The sequence below is a fragment of the Cavia porcellus genome, unplaced genomic scaffold (genome assembly GCF_034190915.1).
Source record: "Cavia porcellus strain 051 isolate PalLab524CR breed Dunkin Hartley unplaced genomic scaffold, mCavPor4.1 scaffold_2, whole genome shotgun sequence".
Lineage (NCBI taxonomy): Eukaryota > Metazoa > Chordata > Mammalia > Rodentia > Caviidae > Cavia > Cavia porcellus.
In genome coordinates this window covers 137,743,265-137,765,520 of record NW_026947485.1, presented here as the reverse complement: position 1 = coordinate 137,765,520, position 22,256 = coordinate 137,743,265, and the positions used below count along the sequence as shown (strand labels likewise).

Genomic DNA, 22,256 nt, shown 5'->3' with positions numbered 1-22,256 from the left:
AGGGTATTTGAGTCAACTCCTCAGACTACAAAGTGGGCAAAAAGCAGGAATAAGAAACACAAAGGGAAAATTAAATTAAATTAAACATGTGGAAAGATAACCAGCTTTACAAATAATGATCTATAAGTATAAATTGCAGAGATGAGAGTGGGATGACAGTCGTGTTTCAAATCACAAACCAAGTATGATGGCACATGGCTGTAATCTCAGCAATGGGGAAGCTGAGGCAGGAGGATTGCCGTGAGTTGAGTGCAGCCTGAGCTACTTACTGAATTCAAAGATAGTCTGAACTACATAGCAAGACCCTTTCTCAAAAAATAAAATAAATAAATGAAGTCATGTACTCAGCAGTGTTTTAAGAGATTCTTCATAATACTATTCATAGTAACAAAAAATTAGAAATGACCTAAATGTATATTAATAATTAATTAAGTTATCTGTCACTCAGCTGTGGATAAGTGATTAAGTGATACTGGAGTCAGCAAACTAGGAAATCTCACTCCTTCCCTAAGACGTTGTAACAAACTCTGACCTTTAATGTTTACTCTTTACTAAAACAAAATGATAATATCTACCTCATAGAATCTGTGTGAAATTGGAACATGCGCTTAACATAGTCCCTGTCCTGTAGCAGCAATAGCTGGCAACAGCTGTTTGTTGTTCTTGTAAAAAAACTGTGTATTGAGAATTATTTTTAAATAAACATTTATTAAGTGCCATCTTGTATGTGAGGTTCTGAAATTGAGAATTAAAATGACAGTTGTTCCCTGGCTTTGTGGAAATATTAAAAATTTGGACTTCATGCAAATATTAAAAATAAGAAATTAGCCAGATGTGAGGTGCTTGGCTCTAAGTCCCCTGCTTACAACCGAGTTCCATTCAGGAGAATTATTCATATGTAGGATTTGTTCACAAGGCTGACAGTAAGTCTTATAGCACAGGTGTGAGCATTTGTTCACAACTCAAACGTTTGTGAGCCAGGGACTTACTGTAAAACCCAGCACACTAGGGAGGCTGAAGGAGAAGCTCAAGCCCAGTCTGGACAAACTTAGAGACTTACTTATTATCTCAAGATTTTAAACAAATGAAAAAAAGACTGAGTGTGTAGCTCAGTGCTAAGGTCCTAGGTTAAATCCCCAGGACTGTAAAATAAATAGACATTTTAATTAATTGATAGCTGTTTATTAAACATCTAACTTTTGTTTCAGCCTTTGCTTTCCTAGTGTATATGCCATATTATAATCAAAGAGATCCTTCTAACATACAAATCCAGTTGTATCACTTACTTTTTTTCAATGACTACTCAACACCCACAGAACAGAATCCAGAATCTTTATCTTGCATACGCTTTTAGCAGTATTTTCAGTGCTCCAATTTCTCACAATTCCCTTAACTTCAATTCTTCGGTTCCTCAAGTCTGTCCAGGGCTTTCATATGACATTCTCTTTGTCTGGAAATTTCTTCTGCTTCAGTTCATTTGTATGTATTTTATTCATCCTTCCTAGGTATCATGAACTGATCAGGCCTGCAACATCCCAAGTGAGTGGACAGTGAAGGCCTAAGTAAAAGAGACAAGTTAGGTATGATTTCAGGGCTCCAAGAGGATCAAAGCCCTCAAGCAGAATTCAAGATTCCTCAGGGGCTGACACAGAGAACTTCTCTGGGCAGCCCCTGCCTATATTTATTTGGTTTTCAGACAAAGGAAGAGAATACTCAGAAAGCATGGGAACTGAGTAGGACCTTGGGAGTCAGTTCAAGACTTCTCCAGCTAGTGTATTATGCTAATCAGGAGAACTATCTTATCTCCAGATTGACATTCATGACAGGAGTGAGACATCTGCAGCTATAGTCTCTGTTTTGTTAACTGAGGTTGTAGCCAGGTGTCCTCAGCTGTGGCCTTACCTTGACCTTTTAGTTATCATGGCATCATCACTGGCCATTCTTTTTTTTTTTTTTTTTTTTTTTTTTTATTTAAGGAGAAAAAGAAAAGAAAAAAAAAGCAGAGAAAGAGTACAAGTTATACAGATTTACAGAAAAAAATAAACAGTAGGAAATCACTAGTTAATGGATTACATTTTGTCATCTCAGAAACAATTGTTCAAGTTACAAAATTAAAGCTTATAAAGTAGACATTCCAACAGTGAGACTGTAAATAGTTCTGTTCAATGATCCAACAAAACTCAGTAATATCATTATCTATCTTATACACTTAAATATACATGCAGTTTTATCGTTTAGAGCACTTTATTTTCCTCTCTTTTGTACAATGACAATTACACATTTTGGGTTTTGTTGCTCCCACAGTTCTTATTACTTTTTTGGAAGAGAGTAGAACCAAATGTGACATAACAGAACAGTCAGTCAAATCAAAAGGGTGGACGTAATAGATAATGTAAAAGCATAATACTAGGTGATCAACAATGGTTACCATAATGCTTCCCGCTATCTCTAATAGAATTTCCTATATCATTAGTTATAATAAAATTGAACAAAACAGTAAAGAACAAAACCAAAACATTGGAGACATTATAGGTCTTTAAAAGTAGATAATAGTCTACAGCCATACCACCCTGAACGCGCCCGATCTCGTCTGATCTCGGAAGCTAAGCAGGGTCGGGCCTGGTTAATACTTGGATGGGAGACAACACTGGCCATTCTGAGCTGAGACCACTGATTCATAGAGGTTCACTTAATATGAATCTGCTACCCATCTCCAGACAAGACCTGGGACAAACTCACAAGTAAACACTGAAAGCCAGTTGCCAGTTGGTTAATTTTAAATTCTACTCAGAGCCACTTCGCAGTGGTATCCATCACCTGTCACTGTCACCTTGAAAGAGATCAAGAACTCAGCTACCCTATGTCTGCTTTCATAGCACTTGGTCCAATTTATTGTTTGCTGCTTTTGCAGTCCTTTGAGCTGTACTGGATTGCTTTTGTTCACCATTGTACTCCAGATGACAAGTGTAGTGCCTATAAAGAATAAGCATTTAGGGGCTGGAGATTTAGCTCAGCGGCATAAGCGCCTGCCTTGCAAGCAGGTAGTCGTGAGTTCGATCCCCGGTACCAGTAAAAAGGAAAAAAAAAAAAAAGAATAAGCATTTAGTAAATGCTAATTAAATGTTAATATTATTAGCTTTAAATAATTGTAACTTTTTAGTTTAAAATGTGCATATGTGATCTCATCATACATTTATATACATGCACAGAGAAATGACTCGGAAAATGTTAACCAGTAATAATACAGAATGTTAAGGGTTTTGTGATTATTACTTTTTTGTGTGTACTTTTGTGCATTTAAATTGTTTTTAAATTTATAAAATTTATAAAACGACTATAAAACCATTTGCCTTCAGGAATAATAGAAGAATATATTGTCTCAGTTTCCTTTACTGATCACTTAGGTTGTCTCACTGCACAGTCCAGGCAGGAAACATCATGTTATTTATTTTAGTGTAGGAATTTTAGTAGAGGAAAGAATCTACTAGAAATAGTAAATTGAGAGCCAGGCATGATAGCTCACATTAGTAACCCCTGTACTCTCAGAGCTTGAAACAGGATTGGAAGATCAATCCTAGCCTGGGTAACTTAGGGAAAACTTCTCAAGATAAAACAGGGAACAGGATGTAAATCAATGTAGAGGCCTTGGGTTCAATCCCCCATCACAGGGTGAGGGGGTGACAGTATTGTGGTTTCAGTTGTTTGTTTGGCAGTATCTGTCATTGACTCATTCCCTCAGTCAGTGGTTTGCATGACATTAATTGCGCCGTATATTACTTTCAGTCACTGTTTGAAAATAACACTATAACTACTCTCAAGTCCTAATATGTGAGTGATTTCTACCAATGGGTCTGTGATTCGTTATACCTAGATTCCTTTAACCCTAGTCTCAGCTATTCAGGAGGCCAAAACAAGAGGATCGCTTAAACTTGTGAGTTAAGTTTAGCCTAGGTGGGGCCAGGGATTTAGTTCATTGGCACAATGCCTGCCAGGCAAGCGGAAGGTCCCAAGTTCAATTCCCAGTACCAAAAAAAAAAAAAAATTAGCTTGGGCAACATAGAGATCCTATCTGAAGGAAAGAGATTCCTCAAGCCTATCTAAATATGATCTGCACACATGACAATATCTTGAGGTTTATTCATTTCTTATTTGCTCTAGAGAAAATAACCACTGACACATGTTGAAAATGAGAATCAATCTCATGAGTTTCAGGGGAGTGCTGTAACATGCTCCACCAAAGCACCTGTTCTGGTGTGTTTGTCCCTACCACACGTGGAAGTTCGTTCTGCCCTTCTCACCTGGTTTTCTGCCTACATCTACTCAAGCAGAATTATGTTTATGAAGTGTGAACCGACCTTGTAAAATCCTTTTTTGGTTTCCTTTGGTTTTTAGAGTAATGGTAATCCTTTATTTTGATCTGTAGACTCCATTTCTATCTGTCTTGTCAGCCTTAGGGTACATCTTGCTCTCACCACTTCAGCTACAATTCTTTTGAATACATCTTGTTTACTGATTTCCTCTTGCAGCCTGTGTACCTCTTCTAGTTTTGCTCAGTCAATCTCAATTCATGTGTGTCTGATCTTAAGTATCAGTTTCTGAGACAAGCTTGAATAGATCAAATCTCACTGTTATAGATTATCATAGCATGTTCCTCCATTTTGGAGTTTTACATTTATTTGTGTAGTTTGTGTAGTTGTTTGACTAAATTTCCACCATTAGACTGCAAGTTCCAGAATGGTAGGAATTCTGTGTGTTTTGTTTATGTTCATGCTCCACTGCCCTGCTAAATAGTAGGTGACAGTAAATAGCTGGTGATTGGAAGAAAGGACTGACATCCTTGCCAGAAATAAAATTTCTTGACCTATGATTAATCACCCCAGGAAGTTCAGTGGAAGGAAAAACTAAAAGTACATTATACAAGCCAGATCTCTGTTTGCTTGGTGTGTAACTGTGGATATTTGATTTATTTATGGGTGGGTTTTGGGGGGGGGTTGTTTTGTTTTTGTTTTTGTTTTTGTCTTTTTCCTTTTCATCGGTACCAGGGATCGAACTCACGACTGCCTGCTTGCAAGGCAGGCGCTTATGCCACTGAGCTAAACCCCCAGCCCCAATTGATTTATTTATGGATTCTTGCTTTTCTATTTCAGCTTTACACCCAGACCTCTGATAATAGTTAGTAGGCTGTAATAAAATTTAGACAGAAATGAAGGAAAGACGAGATTTTAGGAAAACTCATTCTGCTCCTGCAAATTACTTTTTAAAAACTTTTTTACTGTGGTTTAAGTCCAAATCACATACAGAGACAGACAGAATAGTAAAAGTAGTCCATGTGTAACACATCCTCTTTAACCTACTTTATTTTTGAAGAAGATCCCAAGCATGACTATTTGTTTCATAGACATTTTCACTTTGTATTTTCAAAGGTAAGAACACTCAAAATACATAAGTAGTAGTATTACATCCCCAAAGTAACAGTAATTCCTTGGTGGCGTCACACATCCAAGCAGTGTTCAGATTTGCAGTTGTTTCATAAATGTCTTTTTCATAGTTTGATTCAGGACCCAGGTAAGGTTTATGAACTGAAATCTATCAATGTGTCTCTAAAATTTCTTCTAATCTACATGATACTTCTTTTTAAAGAACCATAATTTTACTTACAGAACTTTCCATACTTGATTTTGCTGATAACATCCCCATGATATAATTTAACATGTTCTTTTATCCCCATATTTCCTAAAAATTGAATAGTTCATCAAGTGATAATAAAACTGATTGATTTGGAGTTAAATTCTCAGATATAAACAGACTCTTTAGAAGTGATGTTACCTTTGAAACTTTTTGATACGTAGAAATGTCTCATCACATAAGTGCACATATCTTCTCAAGGGTTATGTATACACTTCTGGACCACAAGAAACAATTAATTGAACAATTAATTATCACTTATTCTTGGCTCTGTGATCATTTTATGCTTAATTTTTGTCTTATACTGGTGGCCAGTAAGCTCCTTCACCAATACTTTGGATGTCTTTCAGGCCTCCAAGCTATGTACTGCAGAGGTGGTCAGAGCAGTGACTGCATCACTGCCAGTTTCACTGTTCAGCATTTCCAGTGATTTTTACAGACTCTGGCAGATTCATGGTTCTGTGATATCTTCTTGGTGGTATTTCATTAGTCCCTTGCAATGACCTGCAGAAACTCCTTCATTAATGAGCCACAGTTTCACACTCAACACAGCTCCTATCAACTGTGAGATCAGTGTGACCTTACAGAATTCACGGAAGCTGCCAGGAAAGGGCATGTGAGGAAAAACAGGAATAGATGCTTTATTCATTTGCTAAAGAGCATGTCTGGATTGCATCTGTTTTGTAATCATGATTATTCATAAGCACTTTCTAGATCATTGCTTATACCATAAGATATCCTGAACTTTCTTAATAATTTTCATCCCTGCCTTTTCTGACATGTGAATGATTAGCATTGCCTGAACCCAACTGATGTGATGATGATTTTTTGGTGGTTGCTGTATTTTATTTTAGAGGTTATTGAACAGCAAGTGTTCTTAAGAAAAACAAATCATTTTCATTTAACTAGTTTGAGAATACAATGTCTAGTACAAATTTTCTTCATTTGACAACCTACCTATTCAAGTTGGAGTTTCCTTTGATCATTTCTTTGTTCTGAATATTGTGATGTATATACTATATATAGCTTCTCATTTAGCTACAATTCATTCAAAGACATACTCACAGGAGTAGTACTTGGTCATTAAGCAAGGAGTCAAGGAGTGTCTGTATATACCAAGTTGTTCTGTGTAGCTAGCAGGAGTAGTCAACACAAGTCATCCTCAAGTCACATTTGAGTACCTATCATGGCAATAGACATTGATTCTAATAAATATTTGAAGGGCTCCCTTCCAGCCATTATCCACTTCTTTACTTTCTTGCCTGTTTTTCATCCCTTTTCACTCAGTAATATAAAATTCATTCATCAGTATTTGGCTTCTGTTTACTAAGCATTTGCACTGTATCAAGACTGTTCTCTACCCTAGGATGTAGCAATGAGCTAGGTATATGCTGTCTTTTTCTACAAGAAGCTTATAAGTTATAAAACAGATAAGCAGCTTCCAAAAGTGTGTTAAGTACTATAAGAGGACAAGCACCTAGTGCTGTAGAAATATATATTAGAAACCTAAAACTGAACCTAGATTTGGGTGAGTTGGTTGTGCAGAAAGTTGCAAATTAACTTAATATACCACCTAAAAAAATGATTAACAAAAGTAGTTATAGTAAGTAATTTCAGTGAAGGATGATGTGATCTGAGTTTTTTTCCTTACCTCAAATAGGAAAGAATCATTTACTCAGCAGATATCTTAGTATTTTAGAAGACCTAGGGAATAGAATCTGTCAGTCTCTTAAGACTAGGTGTATGGGTTGACACAAAAGAAAAAGTAAAGAATAATTCTAGGTTTTTGTCGTAGGCAGCTAGAAAGATCGTGATAGCACTAAATAAAGAAGAGGTTGGTGAAGAGCCAAGGATTTAGCTCAGTGGCATAAGTGCCTGCTTGCAAGCAAGAGGTCATGAGTTCAATCCCTGGTACCCAAAAAAAAAAAAAAAAGAGGAGGTTGGTGAAGGAAAATAATAATTGTACATAGATATGAAAGGATTTTTTTCATTTTAAAGAGAATAAAACTGAGCAAAATAAAACAGAATGAAGCCAATCAAAACAAATGTAAGTGACACAGGACTTTAGAACAATATGAAATCAACAATGGTTACCAATAATGACTCTTGTTCAAAATAGCCGCAGATACCTTTCCTTTAGACATAGTAAAAATCAAACAAAACAGAACAGCATAGAACCTGTAACAACAAAACAACAAATACAGTAAAGGACTTCAAAGCAAGCATATAGTAAATCCAAAATGGCTACCATAATATATCTTGTTATCTTTTAAATTGCACATGCCATTTGATATAATAAAATCAAACAAAACAATAAAACCCAACCCAACAAAACAATGAAAATGACACAGAACTTCAAAACAAAGTAGTAAGGAATTAACAATGGCTAGCACTTTCAGAAGGAGATCCTCCATAAGCTGCATTGCATATTATTATCCTCTGAATAGAAGATCAGACTCCCAGCTTTAGGTCTGCAAAGTCAGTGAAACACTAAACACTACAACTATTACATTGTATTTTTCCTCAATAGCAGCCTGTGTTTCTCAGGATCAGCCAGTCACTTACAGTGGCAGGGGTCAGGGCTGGGCTCTTCTTGTTTCCAGCCCACACACGGATGGGGCTGGCATTGGCTGTCCTCCCGCCCCCCAGCAACCCTCGCATGTCACTGATTTGCATGGAGGGCTTGCTTCTTGGTGACTTCTTGTTCTCTTGCCCTGTAATCTGCAAATGATGCTGACTCAGAGGGAAAGGCTGGGTGGGATCTGGCTGTCTACCCAGTGGTGCTAATTCACAGAGAGGGCTTGCTTCTTGGTGAATTCTTATTCTCTTCCTCCACAGTCCATGAATGGCACTGACTCACAAGAAAAGACTGGCATCTGACTCTTCCCGCCAGCAGCCCATGCATGGCACTGATTTGTGGGGAGGGCTTGCTTCTTGGTGACTTCTTGTTCTCTTCCCCTCGCAGTCCACGAATGGCCATGGATTTGAAAGTTTTAAGTGTAAAGATGTTAAGTGTCAGACATCAAAACTATTAGACTATTGTATATTTAGGTGTGGAATTGAAGGAAAAGGTGGAAAATGTGTTGAGGGTGTGGAAGATTTCTGCATCCCCAGTGAATATTTAGTGAAAAGATAAAGATCTAGATTAAAATCTCAAAGCAGTAGACTTGCCTAACAAAAAAAGAAGAAATGATTAACAATATCCACTATTGTCATAAGGACTAAAAACTCTCCGTTGAATGTCACAAAGTTCATTACTAATCCTGGCAAGAGCATTTCATTGACTTTTCACCGTAATCATATTGGACTATGGTGGCTTAATTTGAAAAGTTAAGAAGTCAAAGGTAGCTATTTTAGTTAACTCTTCAAAAGTCCGGGAGCAAATTACTCAACAGAGAAAAGGCCACTAGCTGATGGAGACTACAAGTTTGAGAGGAAGCCTAGAGATTGTTTCGACTTTTTAAGATAAAGGTATGCTTGAATGTTGCTAGGAAGGAGACAATACAGAAAAATGTTGAAGATCTATAACAACAAAGAGAAATGGGAAAAAATAGGTCCAGAGCACATGTAAAAGGGTAGGCCTTAGAGAGAAGGGGTCCCTGTGATTAACAGCAAAAGGTAAAGGTAGATAGGTGGGCAGGTAATTTTATTGATCTGGAAAGAAATCGAGGGAATTTTATCTATTGGCTTCTATTTTTCTATAAAATGAAAAGCAAAATTACATGTGATAAAAGAAGGAGAAGAATCAGTTTTCTACAAAACAAGGCATATCTAAAATAGCTACCGGGGCTGGGGATTTAGCTCAGCAGCATAAGCACCGGCCTAGCAAGCAGGCAGTCGTGAGTTCGATCCCCAGTACCAATAAAAAAATAAAAAATAAATAGCTACCTTGAGGAAAGGAAGTCCCATTAGGAAAACAAACATGGTGTAGCACCAAGAGCACAGTGTACTAATGACCATAAGTGTATATAGATAGCATCCTAGCAAGCTGAGTGACTTCTCATGTGCTCACATTCCTTAGATATTGCCTAGCAGTTCGTGCCAGGGTACTTTTTAAAACACAAAAATAAAATAAAGACATATGATTGGATTCATCTACAATGACTGTGTTTCCAGGCCGATAAGACGGTATGGCTATAGGGCAAAGCTGTTGAAAACTAGCAAGAGAGTTATAGAAGTGATGAAGCACAAAAAATCCAAGCTGAAATAATGTACAAAGATGCATATGTTGGATATTCTAGGCATTTCTAAGAAGTGTCTTGACGGTCAATAACAAAAGCAGCGAGATAAAACTTCTTTCCTATCCCTTCTCCTTGCTCTGAGAAGTGCCAACTAACTTTTAAATTGAGAAGCATTCCTAGTGATCTAAGCAACTTGAAGAATCCAGACCACAAAGGGAATCGAGACTGGAAAGGAGAGCCATTTGGACTCTATACTAATTAATGTTTTTTAATCTAGCTTTAGATTTCCCTATATAGGTATCCATGGATATTGATGCTTTTATGGCAGTGGATTTTAAAAAACCTCTCATACTGGGATTTTTAAAGATCAGCTTTATCAAGGAAAGATTAATGTACAATAAAATGTACCCGTATTAAATATACAGTTGATTGAGTTTGACAGCTGTCAAATGGATTTTGATTTTGAGCAGGTTCAGTGGTCATAATTTTAATGATATATTTATTTACCCTAAAGATGATTCACTTGGAGCACCTTCACATGAAGTTGCCTATATTTATAGTCTAACTTGTGCTATTTGCAATTTACTTAATTTCTAGGGTTCAACTACACGAATGGACCATGAAACAGCCAGTGTTTTGAGTTCTAGTAGCACACACTCTGCACCTCGAAGGCTAACAAGTCACCTGGGAACCAAGGTAACAGAAGATTACAAAGCCTGATTGTTAATACTGTGAATTCTTTGCTAAGAATTTTCATGTAGTTTTTCTAAAGGAGAGCTCTAATTCAGTCTTTCAAAGAAATGAAAAAGGGGAAAATGAGGATTATAAAATCTGACAGGCTAGGTAGTTGTTAATTCTTTTTCAGCCTCATCTTTTACTTTTTAGGGAATATCCTCAGCTCCAGCCAAACTGACTTACTTCCTGAATAGTCCCTGAGACTTTGTGCCTGTGAGCTATTCCTATTCCTCTAAATGAGAAAGAATAAAAAAATAAAGTTGCTCTTACATAATTAAGTTTAAATTCAACTCCAGATCTGTCCAATAGCAACATACAGTTTTTACTATAAAAAACTTTCTAATATGCAACAAACTTTTATGTGAAAACTGGCCATTAGAATGCCATTTCCAAAAAAAAAAAAGAATGCCATTTCCTTTTGAAATGATTTGTACATAATAATATTAAGGCTTTACTATGGGTTTTGAGGGCCAGATACTGCCAAAATATGTGTTATTTTATTAACTCTTAATAAGTATTATGTAAATTTCTACATGTAGCTCAGAAAACTGAAGTTCCAGGAAATCAAATCAGTAGCCTATCGTTACATAGCTTGCTTGTAAGCAGTAAAGCCAATATTTGAGCTTTACCATATTTCAAAGTAGTTGTTTTCTTCAAAATAGTTGTCCATACCCTCATACACAATAAATTCCAAACAAAACAAAATAGTATAAAGCCAATCAAAACAAAAGAATGGAAGAATTATGGGACCCATTTACCCACAGCTTTACACTGCCTTCCTAAAACTTTTATACCTAAAAGTGTGTGTGTGTGCACATTAGAGCAGCAATTCTCAGCCTCAGAACTATTAGCTAGTCAAGCAGCATTCGTGGACACTACCCACTAGATGCTCCTCATACTAGTGTTGCCCCACAATTACAACCAAAAATGTCTTCAAAATGTAGCCAGATTTATGGGAGAGGGAGTCATCCCTGAATGAGAACCAATGATTTATAGATATGATGAATTATTTTATATTCTCATTATTTCATGCAGTAACCTCTAATTTTTAAATGAAGCTGGTGACAGTTAGGATAACTGGGTGCTGTTTTTCTGTTTCCAATCTTCTAAGTAAATGCTTAGAATTTATTCAGAGAGTAATTCATGCTTACAAAATGGTTTTAAAAATAGAAAATATCTACAGATCCTGGCATTATAACTCCCTATGTGTTCAAGACATTTTCCTTTTTATAATAAAATATTTCTACATGAGACAAATCATAACAGTATTACACTTATCATCTAATGAGAATTCATGCTTGCTCAGTTAGCTTTTAGTAAATTATTGCAAAAAATGTTTTCTACTTACCGATTATATTATAGATTAAAAGAGATAAAACATTTTAAATTGCATAAAGAATTTAGATAAAATGCATTCCTTTGTGTGAGATAATATCTCTCTGTGTAAAAGACCAGTTAATTTTCACTCTTTAGACTCAGTAGATAACCACCAGCCAATGCAGAAAAATAGCAGTTTTAAGTATGAAAGAACCTACTTTCTTTTTCTTCTGTATAATGCCACTACTGTCTATTCACATAAATAATTGTTGATGATTATCTGAATTTTGATGTAGCACTCATTACTTTATCCTGGATTTTTCTTGTTTTGTTTTGCTTTTAGTGAGTTATAGTAAATATCCCATTCTTCACTTCATTAATTTTGGCTTTTGGATAACATAATTTTGTTTCTAAACTCATTTGGCCCACAGGTGGAAATGGTGTATTCATTGTTGTCAATGCTTGGTACTCATGATAAGGATGATATGTCGCGAACTTTGCTAGCTATGTCTAGCTCCCAAGACAGCTGTATATCCATGCGACAGTCTGGATGTCTTCCTCTTCTCATCCAGCTTTTACATGGCAATGACAAAGACTCTGTATTGTTGGGAAATTCCCGGGGCAGTAAAGAGGCTCGGGCCAGGGCCAGTGCAGCTCTCCACAACATCATTCACTCACAGCCTGATGACAAGAGAGGCAGGCGTGAAATCCGAGTACTTCATCTTTTGGAACAGATACGAGCTTACTGTGAAACCTGTTGGGAGTGGCAGGAAGCCCATGAACAAGGCATGGACCAGGACAAAAATCCAAGTATGTTCTCTGTAGTATACATCGTAGTGCATGATTCAAAGCAAATGTAACAGTTTCAGAGTAGAAAAAATATTTTTAGTTAACATGTCTTTATGAATGGAGGAAAAACTTATATGAGCTGTCTGTGCTGCTAACATTATTTTATAGCTATGTTGATGTTTTCCTAGAAAACAACACAGGAAAATGTGTGCATTGCTGTGCAACCAAAAAATAACAGCAGGTCAAAAGAAATTTATAAAATCAAAAATTTGAGCTAGAGATAACTTGAGCAATTAGGTTCCCTCTCTCTTTTGTTGCATAGATTAAGCTCAGAAAAGTAACTTTGCCTAAGTTCATCCAGCTATTAATGACCAACCCACAATCTTTTATACTTGCATACCAGCCTATTCGGAGGACACACTATATTATAATATTTGATCTTCACAAAAATGTTGTGAAGTAGAAAAGAAAAGCGTTATCATCTAGAAATTGAAGTTCACAGAAACTAAATGCTTTACCTTTGGCCACATAGCTAGTAAGTGGGAGAGCCAGGAACCGAGATCATATCTGCCAACTTTCAGCTCAGAACTCTTCTACTATACCATCTTGCTCCAATCTATGGGCCCCAGTGACTGGTGGTTGAAAAATAAAAAACCACCCAGCTGTTCAGTCTGAAAAGGTCCCTTGGCCACCAGCCCCTCCCCCTCAGGAGCAGGGAATATAGAAATCAGGTCCTTTGGGGTCATAGAACTTCATTCCTGTAGCCAAGAACCAACATCAGTAAGTATATAAGGTAAGGTCTTCCTCTCACCTGGTAAAAACGCACACAAAGAAAATAAGAAGGTGATGCTGTTATGTCAACCTGTTGATTAGGGGAGTAGGAAAGGATGCAAAGGTGAAAACATGACTTGTGACACTACAGCAGTTTTTTGTAAGAAAGTATAAAATACATTTGAGAAATAAGAAAAAAGCAGAAATGATCCTTCATATGCTTATTTTAGGGATGAGAAATAGTAACATACTTTATTGAGATCTTTATTGGCAATAGAACATTGCCTTTCTGGATTTTCTTTGGCTTTCCACATCTATGAAAGGAGTCAGATTATTACTTCTGAAAAATACTTTTTAAAAACTGTGTTATGTCAAATAACAAAACCTTGCACATAGTATTAAATGTGTGGATACATTTTCTTGGATACCTTTTTCTTTCAGTTTTTTACTTTCTGTATAATTAACTTTCTCTATTAGGTATCAGATTTGTACAAAGCCATGTGCTTTTAACCAGTTCTCACAAGAGTGGTTTAAATTAAAATTATAAAAAAAACTAAACAGTTTCATATCAGATTTTTTATTCCTTTATACCAGCCAACATAATTTTAAATTTTTAAATATGCAAGTAAATAACATGAACCTACAAGGAACTTGAACATGGTCAGTCAAGGGCAGTTGCGTGGCAAACATCTTTATGAAACTAAGAAAAGCTCTTTGCTACTCATTTTCTATCCCATATGTAGTATTTATTTATTCATCCATTCAGAAATACTTGCTGATTCACTAAGATAATATAATCTCTAGGGTTATATTATTGATCCCTATGATTTTTTTATCCCTATGTATTTTACAGTATAATAAACATCATTGCTTTTGAAATAACAAAACATGATTTATATCCATTTTATTTTTCAGTGCCAGCTCCCGTTGAACATCAAATCTGTCCTGCTGTGTGTGTTCTAATGAAACTTTCATTTGATGAAGAGCATAGACATGCAATGAATGAACTTGGTAAGACAAAAATGTTCCTTCACGCCATAGCCAACAGTTGGTGGAATTCTAAATCATCGTAGTGTAGTAAGCAAAGATGTTTAATCATTGATAAGTTGATATATAAAGCCACTAACGTCTATTACTAGCTGCATCCTCCTTGTAGCAGAAATTTATACTCTGGTTTCCATGGGAGAAAAGATCTTGAATCATGAAATTGCTACTTTATGATAAACTAACTGGAATTTTCACAGTCTTACCTAAAAATTGAAAAAAAAATACCGAGTGAACCAGTCTTTGTCCCTATTGCCAAGATAGACCCAGCATGAAAGTTGATAGAGGATAATTTGAATTACTTTGAAATACAGAGCTACTTCACTGCCCTTGAAACCTATCAGTCACTTTTGCTGATCGTCAGGAGGAATTATTATTAAGATTTTCATTTATCTTCATATATATCAGTATTTTACTGGATTTTCATCATAAGCAGCAGCATGGTATCTTTGAAACTGGTTGATACTGAAAAACATGCACTAATTTAAGTTAGGAACATTTAATCTGCATTTATGCATCTCATTTTTCATGTAATGGCTTTTCTTTGATTTCTAGGTTTGTTTTGCACATGTGGTATTTATAAATTACATCATACTGAACCACTTTATGTGAACTGGATTTCTCTGTGCCATAATCAAGAACCATACACTGAGTTTCCATCTTAGTATAGCTGTGCCCTTGCTTTTTGTGCTATTTATGTTACATTGCATTCCAGACCCCACTTTCTATTCTTACCACCCTATCATTCGTCATTTGTCTTAAAAGTGATAAAATCATGAGACTTAAACACAGACAACCTACACAGCCAAAAGTGAGTGTTGTCTTTTCGGAGTCATCACTTTGGGAGGGGCTGTACTTTCAGATTTCAGGCCTGTCCTCCAATATATGTTTCTTCCCACAGGCCCACCTAAATCTCTCCTCCCCTAGCACCCTATGGAACCTCAGTCAATATATTTTTTTTTTTTAACAAAAAGGTAATAAGGTGAGACCTCAGTCCATCTTGCATGAATTCTCCCCTCCTCAGTATAATTTCAGCATTTGTGGAAAAAAGAATATAATGCTAGTAATGAGAAGAATTAATCCAATTTTGAAACAATACAAAGTTTTTCTATAAATGTTCCTGTGTAGGCTAGGATTGACACATTAATCATATGAATTTTAAAATAAAACCTAGACTCAGTATTTGTTCCTCTTCCTTCTTCAGGTAGGAAGGCTACCCGGGGCATTTCATCACAGGAGCTAGGGCAGGGGCTTTCAGGTGAGGAGCAGGATGGGACCTCTGGGGGTGTGATTTGCTGGGGACAGAGCCACAGGAGTTGCCTTCCTCTCACTTCTAGCCTCCAAAGTGGCCCTGGGGCAAAAGGAAGGTTAAGATTTGTGCATTAGGAAGGGATAGTATAATGTAACACAGGTATCTTGGCAGTAAGGGAGTAAAAAAGAAGTGTCTCAACTGGATAAAGGGAGAGTCTTAACCCCGGTGAACTAAGACAGTTTCCAGGTCATTTGAGTTTTAGATGAGAGCATCAGTGATACATATTTGTTAATTCCAAAACCTGTCCCAGAAACCGTGTTAGGCACTAGAATTTTTTTTTTTTTTTTTTTTTTTATCAGTACCAGGGATCAAACACAAACCACCTGCTTACAAGGCAGGTTCTTATGCCACTGAGCTAAATCCCCAGCCCCGGCACTGGAATTTTCTAATGATTAAGATTTGGTCCTGGTTTCCAAGGAATTTATAATTTATCAATATAAGTATGTCGCATAATTTCTAGATCATTGTGATCACTAGAGATATTTGTCAAACCGTATAGACTCTGGCCCTGAAGCAATCAGAGTCTTCAAAAGAGGGGCCTAGAAATCATATTTAGTGAGCAGTCTGAGTAATTCTTATGATCAGAAAACTGGAATACTGTTCTATAGAATATTGATGTTTAGCCCCTATTACTTATTTTGAAAGGTAGTATTTTATTATAATGATAACTGTCTAAACCAAATAAAACAAAAATAATATAGTTTTAAAAATTAAATGTCATATCTGTTTTCTTTTTTAAAGTATGAAGATTGTTTAAACCATAATCTTCAGGTGAAAAAAAAATTATGAAGATTGTTTAATGTCAGCTGAGGCCATTAATCCTCCATCTTCTATAAAGTTATAAGATCCTGTATTGAACAGTAATTAGGTCAGTCAAGACTACTATCTAACAGACACCAAGAAAAATGTAAAAAGACATACTCATCATCTTTACATTACTTTGAAACAGCCTGATTTTTCTTAGGGAAATTGATATTTTAATTCAGACATTGACTTGCTTAATACTATAGTGAGTTCATTTATAGTTTTAACATACAAATTATACACTTTGCCTCAACATTCACTATAATCTTTATATGTACCTGAAATCTTAAAGGATTTCTTCTGATACTACAGAATTTATTGAATATTCTTTCTTCATTAGCCGTGTCCTTCATGGTTTTGTTGACATCTTCATATCCTCTAATCTATTTTCAGAGTTGAGTCCTAAAATGTTTATAGTCTTTCAGCACCAGAGTTCTCAACTCTTTGACCATTAAATCCTGTCTTGAAGATGCAACTTACTGTCCTTAAGAAAGTATTCCAGATACTGTTGTGCCAGGCAGAATTCTATGCAGAAAGAAAGCACAGTTTGTTTTATTTCAGAATTGATAACTGCTTTATAATATTCAACATTTTGGGGTTGTCATCAGTATTCTGAATTACAGTCTTCGGGTTTACAGTAACTCCCATGTAAATATCATGGGTCAACATTTTCAGTAGTTGGGGGCTGGGGATTTAGCTCAGCGGCATAAGCGCCTGCCTTGCAAGCAGGCAGTCGTGAATTCGATCCCTGGTACCGATAAAAAGGAAAAAGACAAAAAAAAAATTTTTTTTTCAGTAGTTTTACTGGCTTCTCCTCCTTCACCCAAGTATAAAATATCATTCCTTGAGGCTTTGTGCACTCTCTCTGTGTTGCTTAGTATCATCCACTTCCAGGCTTCATTTTACCATGCTAGGATTAGTATTCAGTTAATGTTTTTCAATTTACATCTCAATCCAAGTTCTCTCTCTGAGTTGTAGATGCATTATCACACTATTTAGTTGATATCATCCTTATATAGTATTTCAGACACTTCAAGCTCAACGATCACAAACCAAATTTGTTACTCCTTTATCCCCAAATCTCCCTTCCAAGATTCCTTTTATCCTGATCACTGGTTTTTTTTTTTTTTTTTTTTTTTTTTGGTCTTTTTGAAACAGGGTCTCACTCTGTAGTTCAGGCTGGCCTTGAGCTTATATTATAGCACAGGCTATAAACATTCACAAACATTCAGCAGTCCTCCTGCCTTGACCTCCTACGTGCTGGGATTGCAGGCATGCACCACCTCCCTTGGCTGTTCTGCTTAATTTTATCTTAAACTGCTATTCTTTTCATCTCCAGTCCAAGCCACTATTGTCTCACTTATTCTGCAGTAGTTTGTCTTATCTCTCTCCCTATTTCCAATCATAATCCATAATCCATAGTGGCACATCCACTGTCATAGTCCATAATCCATAGTGGCACATCCACTGTCATAGTCCATAATCCATAGTGGCACATCCACTGTCATAGTCCATAATCCATAGTGGCACATCCACTGTCATAGTCCATAATCCATAGTGGCACATTCACTATCATAGTCCATTTAGAATGTGCATCTAATTATTCTTTCCTTTGCCTAAAATTCAATGGAAAATAGAAAGTCCTACATGGTCTGGTATCTATCCATTTTTTTAGCCTCATCTCCTTATTGCTTTATAGGTCCTGTGCTAAAATGCTTCTTTCAGCTGGGTGTGGTGGTACACACCTGTAAACCCAGCGCTTGGCAGGCTGAAGCAAGAGGATCATTGCAAGTCTGAGACAAGCCTGGGCTACAGAGTGAGCTCAAGGCCAGCCTGCACTGCATAGTCAGACCATGTCTCAAAAAAACAAAAAATAAAAAATCAGTAAAATGAAATGCTTCTTATCCTTGCCCCAACTTTGTTAACTACTCATTCATCCTTTAAGTCTCTCCTTAAACATTATTTTCTCAGTCTCAGCACCTGCCCCTACCCTGGGTCTAGATTAAATCCACCTAGTTTCTTAAACCTCTGCTTGATAGACTCTGTCACACTTAAATTAGTTTTTCAGGGTCTGTCTTTATTCTACTTTGTAAGCTCCATAAAGACAGTGACTAGTTTTGGTGCACTAACTAAATGTTTTCTACTGTCACAAATGGATGGAAGAAGATATTCTTAAATATGGTCTGGATTTTCTTTAAACAAATTAATACTACTTATCAACATTTAAAATTGTGGTTTCTTCTAGTCATAAAAGTTTGCAAGAATCACAGCTACATCATTTGACCTGAATTTCTTGCCCCAAGATGGAAATTTGTTTTTACAAACTTTCAAATTCTGCTATATATTGATCCTGAAGGTCATTTATAAAAATACTGATGTATTGGGGCTGGGGATTTAGCTCAGTGTCATAAGCACCTGCCTTGCAAGCAGGCAGTCTTAAGTTCAATCCCTGGTATCGATAAAAACAAAAAGACAAAAAAAAAATTCTGATGTACTAGTCAGTAGTCCTTTTCCCCATTAATAACCTATTTAGACTTAGTACCCAAGAAGTGCCTGTTTGTAGTTGTCATTTTTGTGTCTGAGCCATTTCTCTGACATAACAGTATCCCAAGTCCTATGATGACTGTTTGGTGATGAATAATATTTTATAGTGCCATATGCATTTTTATCCTTTTTTCATTTACTTTTTCACCATTTTGCTTTACTTCTTTAACTCCTTCCTTTTTGTCTTTCCCTTCCTTTCCCTTTTGTTTTCTCCTTACCTTCTAACATTGACCACTGCAGGCATTATTGAGCTATCCCTTGGTAGGAATACAGAGAAAAAAATACTAAATCCTGGTACTGTTGGTATTTGATACACTCAAAGTAAGAATTTAAAAATACACATGCATAAATAAGTAGCTTTAATAGAATTTAGTGATAAGCTGAACAGATAATTTTTTTATGAAAACATATGCTTTGCTTCATGAAGTTTCTTTAAAATGTCATTATTCTAAGAGTAATTGTTTGATCAATAAGAAAATAGTAAGGTAATTAGGCTATGGTGTATGACAATGAAGAGTGTTTGTAAAACCCTGATAATAAAAATAAGTTTCCTTTTTACATTTGGAAGACCTAATATTAGAAAATAGCTTCCTTCATTATCAGCAAGGTATAATGTATGTGCTATAAATGGAAAATAATACTTATTTCCTTCAGTAAAGCAAGAGACTGGAGGGTGGAGAAACAGGCAGAAAGTGAAATAGTTATCATTTGTACTTTATAAATATATGACACAAAAGTCCTTCACAGTGTTTGTGGTTTGTAATTCTAATGGCAAATTTAAGCCATATACTGACATGCTTTGAGATCTTTTTCCAAATATTTAAGTTACCAATTGGATACCAATTTTTTTTTTTACTTTAGATTATTGTCTTTTCCTCTTGCCCTTTTTAAATTAGGGGGACTACAGGCCATTGCAGAATTATTGCAAGTGGACTGTGAAATGTATGGGCTTACTAATGACCACTACAGTATTACTTTAAGACGATATGCTGGAATGGCTTTGACAAACTTGACTTTTGGAGATGTAGCCAACAAGGTATGTTTTTATAAGATCTGATTTGTTTCTTTTTGTTTTTTTAAGATCTGTTTCTGAAGGTAGCTCAGGTTTGAATTAAGTTTCCTAGCTGCTTCTCACTGATTTTCTTTTTGTCACCCTCCTAATAAAAAGATGACTAATACAAACCTATAATTAACACCTACTTATTTGGTTTCTTATACTTAAACAAAGACAAAAGCACACTCACACATGGAACAATAATAATAAATTTATATAGTTACATTAAAAATAGTAGTCTAGGAATGAGAGCAAAAATCTGAAAATCCTTGTGTCTAACACAAGTGTTACACACATACTGATTCAAAACGAGAAACCTTATTTTTTAAACTCCTTTGCTTATTAATTTTTTATCATTAACTCACTTTCTTTTTCCAGTTGGGCAAGGGAGGAACAGATGCAAAAATTTAGGAAAATATTTTTCATTTAGGTAATCTCATTCTAGATCTTTAGTGGGTGAAAGATATCAGTTATGATTAAAATGAAACTGAAAACTAGATTGAAAGTTTAGTATCCAAAGACAAATCACAACTCCAGTTTGCCTTGTTGATTATACTCTGTTCTATCTCATTCTGCAGGCTACACTCTGCTCTATGAAGGGCTGCATGAGAGCACTTGTGGCCCAACTAAAATCTGAAAGTGAAGACTTACAACAGGTACTAGCTAGAATGTCAAATGTTTTTTTCTTGGATATTAGCAAGTTAATGTCCTGGTTTATATTAAGCCACAGCCCAATATTTAGTATCTCATGTGTAATGTATGGTTCTGTTACACTAGAATAAAGAAAAGTAAGTATATCGTAGGAATTCTTTTGGCACTCTAGTAGTACTCAGGAATTTATTATAAATAGAACATTCCTAATCCAAAGTCTGAAACACTGAAATCTGAAACTTCTTGAATGCAGCATGATGCCACAGTGGAAAATTCTACATCGTGAAACTTAGTTTCATGCACAGAATTATCAAAACGTTGAATGAAGTCACCTTCAGGTTATGGGTATATAAAACATAATTGAATTTTGTGTCTAGACTTGAGTCTGCTCAAATTAATTATATATAAATATTTGTAAATTTGATTCATCTGCAGGTTATTGCAAGTGTTTTGAGGAATTTGTCCTGGCGAGCAGATGTAAATAGTAAAAAGACATTGCGGGAAGTTGGAAGTGTGAAAGCACTGATGGAATGTGCTTTGGAAGTTAAAAAGGTACCTATGAAAACATTTGGTATTGTAGTATCAATCCATGTTCAACTACTTTTTATTGTGGCCTTCATCCAAGAGATTCCCTAATTTCTGATTTGTTTATCTCACCAGTCCATTGTTTCAATTAAAGTATTCAGGGTAGAAACTGTACAAGCTAATTTAGGATTTCTCAGTTTCAGCACTATGAACATTTTAAACCAGATAATTCTTCCTTCTGTGGGGCCAAACTGGTGTATTATAGGATATTCAGCAGTATCCCTAGTTCCCAGTACACTCTGCTTCCAGATGTGACAATCAGAAATGTTTCTAGAAATTGCCATATATTCCCTGGGAGGGAGGCAGGAAAAAATCACTCATGATGATGATCCAGGCATGGTGACACATGCCTATAATCCCAGCACTTGAGAGGATCATTACAAGTTTGAGACCAGCCGAGGCTACAAAGTAAGCTCAAGGCCAGCCTGAACTGCATGCACAGTGAGACCCTGTCTCGAAAAGAACAAAAACAAAACAAAAAAAAAATCACTTACGATGAAGAATCACGGGTATGTTACCTTTGAGCTCTCCAAATGTCTCATTCTCCCAAAGTCCTCAAAGTTTGGTGATCAGTTTATCAAGAGTTGATCAGACCCAAAAGTGAGGAATCCCTAAATAACAAACAGTTGATAGAAGGAAGTGTCTCCAGTGGGATTCTAGTTTAGAAGCACAGCTAATTAAAACATACAAATTAAAAACTTAAGAGAGATCAAGGAACTCATTTGGTCTGGACTTCACTTTATCCAACCAGTCCAAGACCCACAGCCTATGTTTTTTTTTTTCA

General features: G+C 36.0%; 1 protein-coding gene across 11 annotated transcripts in view; it reads left to right on the top strand.

Moving 5' to 3' along the window:
• The window catches only part of Apc (APC regulator of WNT signaling pathway), a 116,034-nt gene that overhangs the window by 78,390 nt on the left and 15,388 nt on the right, over nt 1–22,256 (top strand). For 5 of the 11 annotated variants that reach the window (XM_063245447.1, XM_063245450.1, XM_063245449.1 and 2 more), the window contains 7 exons: nt 10,464–10,562; nt 12,350–12,728; nt 14,394–14,489; nt 15,727–15,780; nt 20,079–20,218; nt 20,815–20,892; nt 21,323–21,439. In XM_063245447.1, the coding sequence (XP_063101517.1) occupies nt 10,464–10,562; nt 12,350–12,728; nt 14,394–14,489; nt 15,727–15,780; nt 20,079–20,218; nt 20,815–20,892; nt 21,323–21,439 (963 nt within the window). The remainder of the gene's footprint in view (nt 1–10,463; nt 10,563–12,349; nt 12,729–14,393; nt 14,490–15,726; nt 15,781–20,078; nt 20,219–20,814; nt 20,893–21,322; nt 21,440–22,256) is intronic. The other 6 variants (XM_063245452.1, XM_063245454.1, XM_063245453.1 and 3 more) reach the window with 3 other exon arrangements.